We start from the raw sequence: 14,922 nt of genomic DNA, 5'->3' as shown, positions 1-14,922 counted from the left end.
TTGCCCAGGATCACACTGCTAATAAGTGTTTAGAACAGGATTTGAACCACTGAAGTTTATTGAGTGACATGGTCAGAATCTGCTATCTACGTGGATGACAGATTGGAGTAGGGAGAGGCTTGAGGTAGGGATCCCAGATAGAAGGTTACTACAGTCATCCAGGCAGGACAGAACACAGGGCCTAGGGTGGTAGCTGTGTGAGTAAAGAGGAGGGATTATATGCAGCTGCTCTTTTGGAGAAAAAAGTGACAAGAGTTGATAACTGATTAGATAAATGGGGTGATTGAGATTTAAGAGTCAGGGAAGCCATCAGCATTTCAAACGTGACCAGCCATTCTGGAAAGCGTTTTGGAACTATGCCCCAAAAGTTATTAAACTGTCTGTACCCTATGACTCAGTAATACTGCTACCAGGGCTCTGCCCCGAAGGAGATCAAAGAAAGAAGAAAAGGACCCTGATGTACAAAAGTATTTCTAGTAGCTCTTTTTGGTGGCAAAGAATGGAAAACTAACGGGATGCCCATCAATTGGGAAATGACTGAACAAGTCATGGTATATGAATGTGATGGAATACTATTGTGCTACAAGAAATGATGAAGGGGGTGGTTTCAGAGAAACCTGGGAAGACTTGTATGAACTGATTCGAAGTGAAGTGAGAAGAACCAGGAGACAACTTATACAATAAGAGCATCGTAAAGACAAAAGACAATGAGAACATTTGTAAAGACGAAAAGCTTTATTAAACCAAAAAAAAAAAAAAAAAAAAAAACTGGAACCCTGATCAACCCAATTACCAATCACAGTTCCAGAGGATTAATGATGAAACATGCTATCCCACTCCAGACAGAAAGGTGAAAGACTCAGATTATGGACTGTGACTTTTTTGTGGACATAGCCAATGTGGGAATTTGTTTTGCTTGACCATACATGTTTGTTACAGGTTTTGTTTTTCCTGCTTTCTCAAAGAGGGGTGAAGGGAGAAAATGTGAACCTGAAAATAAAATTGAATTTTAAAAAAATTTCCAAACCTGGGTAACTGATAAGGGTGCTGGTGCCCTTGACAGTAATAGAGAAATTCGGAACTTGGTCATACAGGCCTGGCACTCAGGAGGGGGCTGGATAAGTGGATTCTGGAATCTTCAGCTAAAAGATAATTGAATCTCATAGGAGCTGATGAGATAATCAAACCAGTGTGTCTAGAAGAAAGAGAAGAGGGCCCAGAGCAGAGCCTTGGGGGACATCCGCATGGATGCAGACCCAGCAAAGGGTATTGAGGAGATGTGAGGGAGGAAGGAGGAGAACTGAGAGGGCAGCTTCAGTCGTCGGGTGAGGTTGGAAGTCAGGCTGCAGAAGGTTTAGAAGACTGGGAGGAGAGATGTGGAGGCACTAAGTGTGACCACATTTTCAGTTTCATTGAGAAAGGCAGGGAAAGCTACAAGGATGATAAGGATAGAGGAGGGTAGAATCCAGTGAAGATTTTCTAAGGGTGGGAGATGCGTGTAGGCAGCAGGGTAAGAACCAGTAGCACAGAGACTGAAGATTAGAGAGGGGGGATAATGGTGAGGACAGTCTGCCGGAGGAGATGGGAGGGAATGGGATTGAGTTCACATGGAGAAGCTGGCCTTAGCAGGGAGAAGGGCCACCTCTTCATGTGAAGCTCGGGGAAAGAGGGCATAGCAGGAGATGATGTCAGTGGTGAGAAGGAAGAGGAGGAGGAGGAAAAAAGAGGGCACTGTCATTGAACAGCCTCAATTTTTTGCATTAAATGTGAAGCAAGGCTTCCCGGTGGGAGAGTGGAGAAGGCAGAGGGTGCCATGGGAGTCTTAAGGTTCAAATAGAAGGTTTGGAACAGCTCCTGTGGTGAGTAGGACAGAGAATTGATTAGGGAGGAATAGACAGATTGCCTTGCTACAGTGAAGAACCATCTGAGGTTAGATAATTTAACTTGGTTGTGTATCTAGGCCCAGTGGTTGCATAAAATCCTCTAACTGTTCAGCAACACATGAGTAGGAACAAAGAAGGTGGATAGTGGATTTAATCCAGGGTTAGGATTTAACAAGGCATGTTCAACAATTGGCTATTCTATTTTTTTTTCTTTTAATTTTTAGGCAACTGGGGTTAAGTGACTTGCCCAGGGTCACACAGCTAGTAAGTGTCAAGTGTTTGGTCTGAGGCTGGATTTGAACTCGGGTCCTCCTGACTTCAGGGCCAGTGCTCTATCCACTGCACCACCTAGCTGCCCCCATGTTCAACAATTGGACAAGGTAACGAGGGTTCAGGAGTAGAGAATTGTGTAGAGTTGGACCGGTTCACCAAGGGGTTAAGATTGGGAATGGCGGAGAATGTGCCAGGATAGGGGTGATGGCCCAAGGAAGGACAGAAGGATTGGAGTGCACAGTGAGGACAGAGAATAGAGCTAAGGGTCGTGAGGCGTAGGGAGAGATTTATGAAAAAAGTGTATGACCTGATAGAGGGAATCTGGAGTTCTTGGACATAGATGTGTGCCATTGGGTGGCGGAGAGACCAAGGATGTGTCTGTCCCAGTGTGTAGCCAAGGTGGAGTGGAGGAACAGGCCGTGGGAGCTGTCTAGGCTGAGGAACTAGGGAGTTAAGCGCTTGAGAAGTCTGCGCACACATGCTGAAATCCCCTGGGATGAGGGCAGGACTCTGCAGGCTGGTCAGATTGGGCTTCTTCCTGTTTCTCACACATGGTACTCTAGCTCTCCATCCCTTAACACTGACCATGCCCCCACACCTGGAATGCTTCACCTCCTCGCCTCCGCCTCAGAATCCTTTGCTTCTTTTGAGGCTAAGCTTGAGCACTGCCTTCTGTATGAAGTCTTTCTGCTAATGTCCTGCCCCCCTAAATTATTGCATATTTATTTCATAATTTTTTGAATATGATTATATATGTTCTCATATATGTACATTCTCTCTCTCTTTCTCTCTCTGTCTCTCTGTCTCTCTGTCTCTCTGTCTCTCTGTCTCTCTGTCTCTCTCTCTCTCTCTCTCTCTCTCTCTCTCTCAGGTCTTCCTGACTCCTAGCACAGTGGGTAGAGCTCTGGGCCTGGAATCAGGAAGACTTATCTTTCTCAAGTTCAAATCCAGCCTCAGACACTTATTACCTATGTGACCCTGGGCAAGTCATTTAACCCTGTTGGCTTCAGTATCTTCATCTGTAAAATGATCTGGAGAAGGAAATGGCAAAACCACTCCAGTATCTTTGCCAAGAAAACCCCAAATGGCATCATGGAAGGTTAGACTGAAAAAGGACTGAACAACTTCGTGACTCCAGGCCCAGCGCTCCATCCACCAAGCCATCTAGGTGCCCTGATAACAAGTCAGCTAACCCCTACTGCCATGGAGCTTACATTCTGTGAGATGACACAGCATGTATGTAGAGAAGTAGATAACTATTTCGGTATCTGTATACCCACATATGTATCTATACATACATACAGACATGCATCCATACACACATGCATATGGTATGCAAAGTAGTTAGAGAGGGCACAAGCAGATGGGGGGATTCAGGGAAGTCTTTTTGTCCATGGTGGTGGTGGAGGCGCAGCTTGAAGAGAAGGAAGAGAAATCTGCAGCAAAGATGAAGGGTTAGCACATTCTAGGCACAAAAGGACAGAGTAAAGATCCAAAGAGACGAGATGGGGAGATGGGGTGTGTGTGTGTGTGTGTGTGTGTGTGTACAGAGAGAGAAGCAGTTGGGTTGAATGGTCTGGTGCCAGTGGGAGAGTAATATATGATGAGGCTGGAAAGTTAATTGGGGCCAGGTGTGAAGGACTTTGAAAGCCAAACATAGCAGTTTGTATCTGATCCTACAAGTCATAGAGAGTTACTGGAGTTTATTGAGTGACATGACCAGACATATATGTAAGTAAATGCTCTTTGGCTACTCTGTGCAGAATAAGCGTATGGGGACCAATTAGAAAACCATTGTTTAGTGTAGACAAGAGTTGATGAATGCCTAAAATAAAGGGTGTATATATGAGGAGAGAGAAGGGGATGAATATTATAGAGAGTAATATTTAATAACTAATTGGAAAAGAGAGGTGAGGAATTGGGCATGAGTCCAAGGTTAGAAGCCCAGGAGAATGGAAGAATTGTGGTGTAGAGTCAGAAAGACCTGAATTCAAATGCGGCCCCAGACACTAACTAGCCGTGTGACCCTGGGCAAGTCACTTAACCTCTGTTTGCCTCAGTTTCCTCCACTATAAAATGAGGGTAATAATGGCACCTACCTCCCAAGATTGTTGTAAAGATCAGATGAGATAATATTTGTAAAGAGCTTAGCACAGTGCCTAGCACATGGTAGGTACTCTATAATTGCTAGCTATCATTATTATTGTTTAGGAAAGTTTAGAAGAGGGGTGGGTTTGGGGGGGGGGGGAGAGATAACAAGTCCTGATAAAGACATGTTGAGTTGTGCCTAGGGAATGTCCAGTTTGAAATGTCCAATAGACAGTGATTTAGGTCTAGAAGTCAGGAGAAAGCCGGGAACTCAGTATATGGATGCCTGGATGATGTTTAGCCCATGGGAACTGATGAGGCCCCTAAGAGAGAGAGGATGGAGAGAAGGGAGAAAAGAACTTAGAATAGGGCCTTGGGGATCCCCCGAGGTCAGGAGTCTCATCTGCTCATTGTTATAAGAATATAATGAAATAACATGAATGATAGAACCCCCTAAAAGTATGAAGCACTGAACAAATACAAGGCATTTCTTTTTTCAAAGGTCGGAAATGTGTTTTAAAATAAAATCATCTTTCTTCTCTTTCTCCAACAGGGGACATGGTCTCAAAGTACCGAGAGCCTTTGATTCACACCTTGCTGAGGGGAGCAAAAGATCCGGACGGGAGCCACAGGGCCAGCAGTTTGTCCAATCTCGGGGAACTCTGTCAGAGGCTGCACTTTCTTTTGGGTCCCGTGGTTCACGAGGTATCATATGATGCTTTCTGCACGGCTTCCTCTGAGCTTGTATGTCTCACTGGAATGTAGTGACCTTTAAGATGAATGTGAATTATGCTGTTGTCCTTCTGAACATGAGTCCCCTTCTTCACCATCCTCATTAATAGTGTCACTCTTGTTTTTGAAGAGGATGGTGGTGGTGCTGCTGGTGTCTCTGGATGGAGGGAAAAGACAGATTAACATGTGACCTGCGGTTCTTTTGTCTGCGTGTATGTATGTGAACATATATGTGTGTGTCTATCTGCATATGTTTGTTTAACATACATGGATAGATATCTGTGTCAGTCACTCTTTGGTTTACTCACGTGTGTGCTTGCTTTGTACAAAAAGACTTCAAGAATGGAAGCTTAGGGGATGCTGGATAGAGTGTGTGTGATTTGGGAGGCAGTGTGCCTATTGACTATCTGATTTTAAATACTTGAACATTGTATTCAAAAGAATCTACTTCATGAGAAATACGTTATTTCCTAAATCTGCATTTGACGTTCCATGCAGAGAGATAAATAGGCACTTTCCTCTATTTGCTGTAATTCCTCAGCTCCCTGCTATTAAATGCCTTTGCTTTATTGGTAATAAGGTACTTTGGCTGTTATTGGATTCTAATTACAAGGGCTTCTGCTGTTACTTAATGGTGACCTACGGCTTTTATCACATGTAGCTTCCGCATCAGCTGGTTCTTCCTTTTTCCCCAAGGGCTTTTCCCTGAAGGTCTACAAGTCCTGTTCTCATACCCAGGGTCGGAATTTGATCTTTAATCTCTTAGAAATTGTTCTTCATGCCAGAATTTTCAGGTACTTAGAAACCTGAGGGCCTTCACTTACATCTTACATGGTCAGGCACCATGGTTCTGAGTCACAATTTTGAATACCACTTTACCCACAGATGACCCTTAACAAATGTTAAGTCCTGATATCTAACAAACAGTAAGGCGTCTGGTGGTGGTGATGTCTTGCTTCCTCTTCCCCCATGATATCTCTTGAATGAATGAATGAATGAATGAATGAATGAATGGATGGATGGATGAATGAATAATGCCTGTTGATCACCCCCTCCTCTTCCACTGTAGGCACTCTTGTTCAGGCTACCATCCCCACTTACCGCTTCCTAAAGGTCTCCTCACTCCAACCTTCTTCTAACACGCTGCTCTGATCTCGTCCCTCCTCATCTCCAAGGCCTTCAGTGTCTTCTTATTGCCTGCTGAATAACTCCTGCTTTCCAGACTCTGTAGAACGTGCCTCCACATTACCTCCCCAGCCTTACTTCAAACTCCTTCTCGCCATATGACTTTCTGGTCCTGCCCTTTTCCATTTCTGCTCTGTTCATATTATTCCCCTACACATGCAATCTATGTCTGCCCACATCAGCCAATCTTCATCTGTTAAAATCTCTTGTACTGTGACTATTTCCGGTCCGTGTATTCTTGCCCTCCTCCCCCTTTCCGAGCCATTCTGTTGTAAGGTCTGGACTCTCATAATCTATGAATCCCCACTGTCTGATGCTGTGGCTTGTCTATAGCAGCTGATTAATAAAAGTTTTGTTGAACTGAATTTAACAGTAGCTCTAGGTTAAGGCTTCTATGTGATGACTCTGTCATTAGCTGGACAAAAGGGAAAAAGAAAAGCCTGGAGAGATTGTTTTTCAAATATGATGTTACTGCCCTTCATGCTGTTCCCAGCCCTCCCCCCAGCACACAGTGTATGTCCCTCGTCACACCAAGATTGCTCGCCTCAGAACCGGAACCAAATATTGCCTCATCCGCTGTTGGAATAGGCATGTGAAATGGGTAGGAGGCTTCATCATTTTTCTGAATGTTGGTATGTGATATCAGTCTGTGGGATAGAGGCTGCCTTAACCCTGATCACTGACCCACCATTGGAGGCTTAAAGGGCAGGAGCACAAATCTTGCTCATTGACCTCCCTGCGTCCTAAAATCGTTACTGACCGTCAGTCCCTTGACCTCCTCCTCCGCGCCCCTTGTCTCCCAGACCATCTCCCCTGCACTGGTCACTCTCTCTTCTTCTCCCCATCTTGGCTCCTAGGTGAACCAATCCAACTCCACACTGTCCTCCTTCCTTGAAGCCCCAGCCCCCTTATCACGTCACTGATTACAGCCAGCCAAGCCACAGATCACTCCCACCATTTGTCTCCTTCTCAACGTGCTGCTGAATGAAACTGGAGAAAATCACACAACTGGCTCCACTGCGGATTTAGGTCACCCAACGTCAACTGGGCCCTCACTGTCGCTAGGCTCTCCTACTGTATCCCGCTTATCAACTCACTCTCCCGCTCACCACAGGCTCTTCCAAACCTTCTCATTCTTCCTTAGACCCCCGTGGCTCTCCCTCCCCCCACTCTCTCAGCAGAGAACCTCACCTCCTATTTTACTGAAAGAATTAAGGCCATTGGCTGTGAACTCCCTCTTCTTATCTCCTGCCGCTCAGAGCCTTTGACCACTCTCCCCTCCTTCACTCCGTCTCACACAGTGAAGTGGCTTCACTCCTGATCAAGACCCACCCCTCTACTGTTGATATCATTCCATCCTCTGTCTTCCCCACTCTCTCTCTTATTTCTGATCTCTCCCTCTCTACTGGCTTGTTTCCTGCTGTCTACAAACATGTCCATGTTGTCCCCCTTGCCAGCCTTCATTTGATCTTTCCATCACCTGCTAACTATCATCCTATATCTCTTCTGCCCTTTGTAGTTAAATTCCTCAGAAGGCCATCTACAATAGGTACCTCCACTTTCTCTCCTCTCACTCTCTTCTTAACCCCTTGTAATCTGGCTTCTGAAGCTGCTCTCTCCAGGATTACTAATGGTCTCTTAGCTGCCAGATCCAAAGGCCTTTCCTCAATCCTCATTCTCCTTGACCTCTCTGCAGCCTTTGACACTGCTCAACACTCTCTTCTCCTTAATACATCTCTTCTCCCTAGGTTTTCAGGACACCATTTTCTCTCTTCTGGTTCTCCTCCTACCTCTCTGACCGCTCTTTCTCTGTCTCCTTTGCTGGAACCTCCTCCAGATCCCGCCCTCTAGCAGTAGGTGACCCTCAGTGTTCTGTCCTTCGTCCTTCTCTCTTCTCCCTCACTTGGTGATCTCATCAGCTCACATGGAATTTAGTCACCATCTCTGTGCTGATGGTTTTCACATCTACCTTTCCTGCCCCAGACTCTCTGCTGACCTCCAGTCTAACATCCAGCTGCCTTTCCGACATCTCAAACCTCTTATCCAGTAGACGACTTCAACTTAATATGTACAAAGTGGAGCTCATTATCTCCTCCCCCAAACCTCCCCTCCCTCCCTTCACTAATAATACTGTTGAGGGCAACCCTGTCTTCCCCATCCTCCGGGCTCAGAACCTAGGAGTCATCCTGGACTCCTCACTGTCTCTCACCTCCCCGCCCTCCATGTCCAAGCAGTTGCCAAGGCCTGCTGATCTCACCCCTGCAGCATCTCTCAAATACGTCCCCTTCTCTCCTCTGACACTGTCTGCTCTAGTTCACGCCCTTATCGCCTCACACCTGGACTGCTACAGTAGCTGCTGGAAGGATCTGTCTTCCTCAAGCCTCTCCCTGCTCCAGTCCTTCCTTTATTCAGTCACTGGAGTGGTTTTCCTAAAGCGCAGCCCGACTATTTCTCCCCCACCCCCCAACTCAGTAAACGTCAGTGGCTCCTTGTCACCTCCAGGGTCAAAATGCTCTGTTTGGTATTCAAAATCTTTCATAAACCAGCCCCCTCCTACTTTTCCCGTCTTCTTACACCATACTCCCCAACCAGGTACTCTTCCATTCAGTGACACTGGCCTCCTGGCTGTTGCACAAACAAGACAGTCTGTCTCTCGGCCTTGGGCATCCTCTCTGGCTGTCTCCAGTCCCTGAAACACTCTCCCTCGTCTGTTCTGACTGCTGGCCCTCCTGGCTTCCTTTAAGTCCCAACTCAAATCCTCCCTTCTACAGGAAGCCTTCCCCAACCCCTCTTAATTCCAGTGCCTGCCCACTCTTAATTATTTCCTATTTATCCTGTATATGGTAGCTCTCTCTCTCTCTCTCTCTCTCTCTATCTATCTATCTATCTCTCTGTCTCTCTCTGTATGTTTATTTGTATGTTGTTTCCCTCAGTAGATTGTGAGCTCCTTGAGGGCAGGGACTGTCTTTTGCCTATTATATCCCCAGTGCTTAGCACAGTGCCTGGCACATATTAGGGACTTAATAAATGTTTATTGATTGACTGTTTCTAAAGAAGAGAAGGCTAAGTGCATTCATTGTCAAGACAAAGCCTGGTTTTTATTTTTTAATGAATAAAGCTGTTTCTGTGGCCCTAAAAGCATGAAAATTTCTGCACAAGGATAGATGGTTGTAAGTATAGATTTTTAAATGCAATTTCTGCAGACCCCAAAATTGGCTTTTTCCTCTCCTGCCAGGCGGAGAATCCAGGTTGCTCGTGGGAATAGATTTGTGGCATGTAAAAAGGTGATGGCAAGAAGCGTCACGTATCTCAGTATTAATGGAACTGCTGTTAGCCACGAAACATCAGAAGGCAGGATGTTCCCTGTGATTTGAAAACCCAGGTGTTCCCACCCCACACAGTCGCTGTCTCTTCCTCTTAGATGTTCCTTCTTATGTAGCATCCCACGCTCGCCTTGTCATCGATGACCAGCCAGGCTGCTGCCAAGGGCTGCATTTTACCTTCGCTAGATGGCAGGTCTCAACAAGTGTGAACAGCTGTCCTTGGCAGAAGAGCTTTCCTAAGTGGCAATGGCTGGAGACCCTTCCCCAGGTATTTGAAAGGGGACGTTTTTCTCTGGGTTTTGAGGGGTTCTTTGACAACCTTTTCTGTTTCATGGATAATCCCTTAAGATCCTTTGAAACTCTGAGATCGTTTGTTCTAGGAGAGCTCAGCCTCTCCTCATTGCTTATTCTGTTACCATCACTTTGATGGGCTTAGACTTTTTAAATCCCAGTAATGCTTAGGTCCAGTGAGCTCAGTTGCACAAGTGCTCTGTGAGGCAGTAGTCAGTCAACAATAATTTATTTATTTATTTAAGTAGCAGCTTTTTCTTTCCAGCGAGCATGTGTTAACCACCTACTGGGTGCCAGGCATTGTGCCTGGCATGTAGTGTGGTTCAGTAAGACAGCCACCAGCCTCAAGGGGCTTACGTTCTACTGAGAGAAACAGTATGTTCACAGACAACTAAATACAAGATATATGAAAAACAGAGTTATTTTAGGTGGGAGGAATCAGGGGAGGATTCCTGAAGCAGGTGGCACTGAAGATGTGGAAGGAGAACACTCCAGGCATGGGCCACAGCCTGTGCAAAGGTGTGGAGACAGGATTTGGAATGTTACCTGCGAGCAATGGTAAGGATTCCAGTTTGGTGGGAAAGATAGGCTAGAGCCAAATTATAAAGGGTTCTAAACCCAGAACAGAAAAGTCTATACTTCGTCCTCAAGGTCACCAAGGCTTCTTGAGTAGGAAAGTGACATTGTCAGATCTGTGCATTTGGAATTCCCATTTGGAAGCTGCATGGAGGATGAATCAGAGGGGAGAGCTCGGGTGCTGGGAGACCATTGAGGAGGCTGTTGGAAGGAGATGAAGGCCTGACTTGAGAATGAACAGCACCAACTGTGTGCCCAGTACTGTGCCAAGTGCTGGGGATACAAATGCAAAAGCAAGACAGGCCCTGTCCTCAAGGAGCTTACTTTCTAATAGGGATAGCTAAGCAACATGGGGAAGTGGTGAACAGGGAAAGGCCTCGTAGAGGCTGGGCAGATGATGGAAAGATGGGTGTCTGGGCTTTATGGCATGGTATGATCTGGGCTTGGCCAGATGGGTGAGAGGGAAGAGTCCAGGATGACTCCCCTGGCTCAGTCGGTCAAATAGCATTTACTAAGTGTCTTCAATGTGCCAGGGACTGTGCAGAGTGCTAGGGATATAAAGAAAGGGGAAAACAGTCTTGCTCTCTCGCAGACTGACAGGAGAGACCACATGCCAACCCCTGTGTGCAAAGAGATGTATACAGGACAAATTGGGGTCGTCTCAGAGAGAAGACACTAAGATGAAGGAGACTCATGGTTTAAGAAGTGCTGCAGAGGATCCATTTGACAGCTAAGTGGGGAGAGACTCAGGGCAGCAGCTATTGCAGTAATCCAGGTGTAAGAAGATGGGGGCCTACGCCAGGGTGGTGGCAATGGCAGAGGAGACAAGAGAGCGGCATCTGCAAGAGATGTCGGGGTGTCGGAATGACAGCGCTTGAGCACTGATTGGTTATGTGGGGTGAGAGAGGAGCTGGGGATAACACCAGTGTGGCAAGCTTGGGCGATTCTAAGGTTGGTGGCGCCCTTGATGGAAATCGGCAAATTAGAAAGAGGGTCTGAGTTTAGAGGAAAGGTAAATTTAGCATGACCTTAGCAATGTATTATTGGGAAACTCAGATATGAACAATTAATCCTCTTCAACTAATCAATAGCCATTTATTAAGCACCTACAAGTGCCAGGCACTGTGCTTCAGATAGAATTAAGAGTCGCCATCTTGGTCTTAACCACTTTCTAGACATCTCTGTTCCATCTTGTCCACACTCAGTCCTCCTCTTCCACCGAGAAATCATCAGACCCCAGACTCTCCGGGGGTCAGCTCTCACTTTACCTTGTCCCAAGTTCACCATCCCACTTCTAGAAATCTCTATCATAGGTCATAATGATAATAGCCCTCTGAGGTTTGCAAAGATATTATCTCACTTGAGCTTCATCAAAACCAACTGCGTGAGATAGGTAGTAATATTATCCCTGTTTTTACAAATGAGGAAACTGAGAATGAGAGATTAGATGATCTGTCTAGGATCACACGTTTAGTAAGTGTCTGAGGTAGGATTTGAACTCAGGTCTTCCTAACTTGAAGACAACACTCTCTTCACTCTGCCACCTAGCTGCCTATGCTCCAGCCTCCTCTCTTCCTCCTTGTCTTTCTCCTCCTTCTCCTCCCACCCGTGGCTCTGATCGGTGAGCTTTCGCCTTATTTTGCTAGCTCAGAAAATGGAACTCAAATCGAGATATATCAATTGACACTCCATCTTGACTACTACTCTGCTGTATGTTATCTTCCTCCCTTAGAATGTAAGCTCCTTGAGGGCAAGGACTGTCTTGCTTACTTATGGTTCTATCCCTAGAGCCTAGCACACAGTATTTGCTTAATACATGCATTTTTATTTAATCAGGTTTGGCTTTGTGGCTTGCACATTCAACACCATCATCAGTGCCCTTCCTCCATGAATGTGTGTCTCTCTAGACTATGGGAAGATCTCGATTTGGGTGGCCCAGATTGAGACTCTGTGATCTGATGTGCTCACTAAGAGAAATATCCAGGACTCAGTTTCAGCCGTTCTACAATTCTATACAAGGAATTCAGGTTTTTCTTCTATGTAGTGTCAAGATTTGACATGCTTGGAAAGCGTTTTTGTTTCTCTGTTTCTGCTGGTTCCTGTCAAGAGCTGTCTTACTTGAAAACACAGAGACAGTATGGTGTAGTGGAAAGAACACTGGATTTGGGCTTAGGAGAACGACTCTTCCTGTGTGACACTGAATAAGTTTCTTCACCACTCTTGACTTTACTTTTTTTATTCTTCTGCAAAATGAAATGGTTAAACTTACATCAGCGGTTCTTACCTGGGGCCCATGGTTCATGGGTAGATTTCAGGAGATCTGTGAATTTGAGTGGGAAAAAAATATGCATTTTTATTTTCGCTAACCTCTCACTGAAATTTAACAACAAACATGATTCTGAGAAATGGCCCATCAGCTTCACCAGATTGCCTATGGGGTCCATGATACAAAAAAAAAAGGTTAAAGACTTCTGGAATAGACACTCTCCAAGTTTTCTCCTAGATCTGACATCCCATGAAATTGAACCTCAATAGCCATGAGCTTCCTTCATCCTTATCTCTCTTCTCCACAAGTAGGTATGATTTATAATTAATCCAGGAAGGAAGGAGCCCTCCTCCGCGTGGTTAATAAGGTGTTTTCAGCTACTCAAAACAGGTGGTACACAGGTCACGTAGACCTGGTTTCAGCCTCTGGGAGGAATTAGAGATAGTAGAAAAGAAACGTTAAACCAATGCATGACTAAATAGACTTTACATTATATGTAGGTCAAGGCTTTTAGGGCAGAAGGCAGGGATAAGCCCATAATTGGAGTGGTGGAGTAAGGGAGAGGAGCTGAGCAAGTTCCCGAGTTCCAGCAGGGCAGACAGCGGAGAATGACCCCGTGGCCGAGGGAGCACCTCTCCTCCCAGTTTTTAACAAGATGTCTTTCTTCCAGAGGTGCAGGAGCTGAGGTGGTAGGGAGATTAAGAAGTCTGCCATAAAAGGGAAAGAGAAAATCTTTTTATTCTTCCAGCTCTTCTATCTTTGAAAGTTTTCAGGGTTTTAAAATAGACTCCCAGAAGCCATTGTGTGTCATGGGACTTGGGCCTGATCTTCCAGAATTGCTCAGGAGACCTCAGGAGCAGCACCACAGCTGTTCACAGTTCCCTTCCCATTTGTCCTGGATGGCTGAGCGCACCAAGGCTTGGTACCCTCTCGCATATCAATCACCTCTAGCCAGGTGGAAACCAGGCGGCTGCTTTCCAGCTCATTTCAGTGAGATGGGGCCTACAGAGAGAGAGAGAGAGAGAGAGAGAGAGAGAGTGTGTGTGTGTGTGTGTGTGTGTGTGGAGAGGGCGTTGGAGGGCTGACCTAAGAGGAAAGCCATTTTATACGTACGTGGTTTTTCGCTTTTCCTCACCACCCCTGATTCCAGATGCTGCTAGAGTCACAAGTGGGTTCTGAACCCTGAGAATTGCTATAAAGGCGTGGTCCCCACAACGTAATGAATCAGAGCCAGGAGAAAAAAAAACAACAAAAAATGGACAGCCAGTAGGTGTTCTAGATTAGGAAGCAGATAGACCAAAGTCTGTCAAGGGGAAAGACTGCAGTCTCCTTAACCAAACCTAAAGGGAGGCAGGCCAAAAAGGAGTGCCTGCCCTTCCCTTTGTCCTACGCACACTTTCACCCAGGTCCCACCTGGCTGCATCAACCCCAAGGCTTCTGTGTGTCAGGGGGGACTCAGGCTTGGCTCAAACTTGTCTCTCTGATTTTAGCTGTTGCCTTGTAAATCCTCTGCCTCCACATGGAGTTAGCTCTTACATTTGCTGCCTGCTTGGAGGACGCCCAGCACATTCCTGCTCGGGCAGACGAGCCTGAGGATCCCGTGAACGCCAGGCCCGTCGAGGCTCCCCCGGGTCCTGTGGTCTCCATGACCAACGGCGTTAAGTGGTAGCATGGAGAAGACTTGACTGGGTCTCCCTGAGAAGCAGCCATCGGATTTGAGCTGTTTGGAATTTTCCCTTCTGTTGTGGGTTGCAAGTTTATCTATTAGAATTAGAATTTGATTGAATGCCAGTGCATCCCAGATGCTGTTATCTTTAAGAACACGCTGCTTCTGCTGGTCCTCTCTGCTGTCACTGATTAATTAAGCACTTTGAACTGTGCCCAACTGTTTGAAAGCTGTGACAAATACAGCCTGCAGAGTTTAAATTTCCGACAAGCTTCTCTTACCGTGCATTCCTGAGGTCTTTTTTTTAAGCCATTTTTAAAGAAAACTTAATATGTATTTGTACATATTTACAAACACACAGTCTGCCTGTTTCTTTATTGCAGAAAGATTATCTTCTCTGTTGGCTAAGAAATATATTAATAACTATTGTACAGCAAAAGGCATGCTAGATTTGGAATTAGAGTATCTGAGTTCATATGCTGTTCTATTCCTTAGGTTACCTAGAGTGAGTTCCTTAACCTTCAGTCAGCTCTGAATGAGACATTGGACTCATTTGCCCCTAATGTTCCCTTGAAGGTCTAAGTCTTGTATCAGATAGATAGATAGATAGATAGATAGATAGATAGATAGATAGATAGA

At 45.7% G+C, this 14,922-nt stretch overlaps 1 protein-coding gene across 2 annotated transcripts in view; it reads left to right on the top strand.

Annotated features, from left to right (window-relative positions):
• The window catches only part of TANGO6 (transport and golgi organization 6 homolog), a 198,530-nt gene that overhangs the window by 144,331 nt on the left and 39,277 nt on the right, over window positions 1-14,922 (top strand). For both annotated transcript variants that reach the window (XM_027847693.1, XM_027847694.1), the window contains exon 16: window positions 4,798-4,949. In XM_027847693.1, the coding sequence (XP_027703494.1) occupies window positions 4,798-4,949 (152 nt within the window). The remainder of the gene's footprint in view (window positions 1-4,797; window positions 4,950-14,922) is intronic.

Source organism: Vombatus ursinus, unplaced genomic scaffold, assembly GCF_900497805.2.
Source record: "Vombatus ursinus unplaced genomic scaffold, bare-nosed wombat genome assembly UNPS02005286.1, whole genome shotgun sequence".
In the NCBI taxonomy this organism is placed as follows: Eukaryota; Metazoa; Chordata; class Mammalia; order Diprotodontia; family Vombatidae; genus Vombatus; species Vombatus ursinus.
The sequence above is the reverse complement of the archived record's forward strand: the minus strand, read 5'-3'. Positions and strand labels throughout refer to the sequence as shown.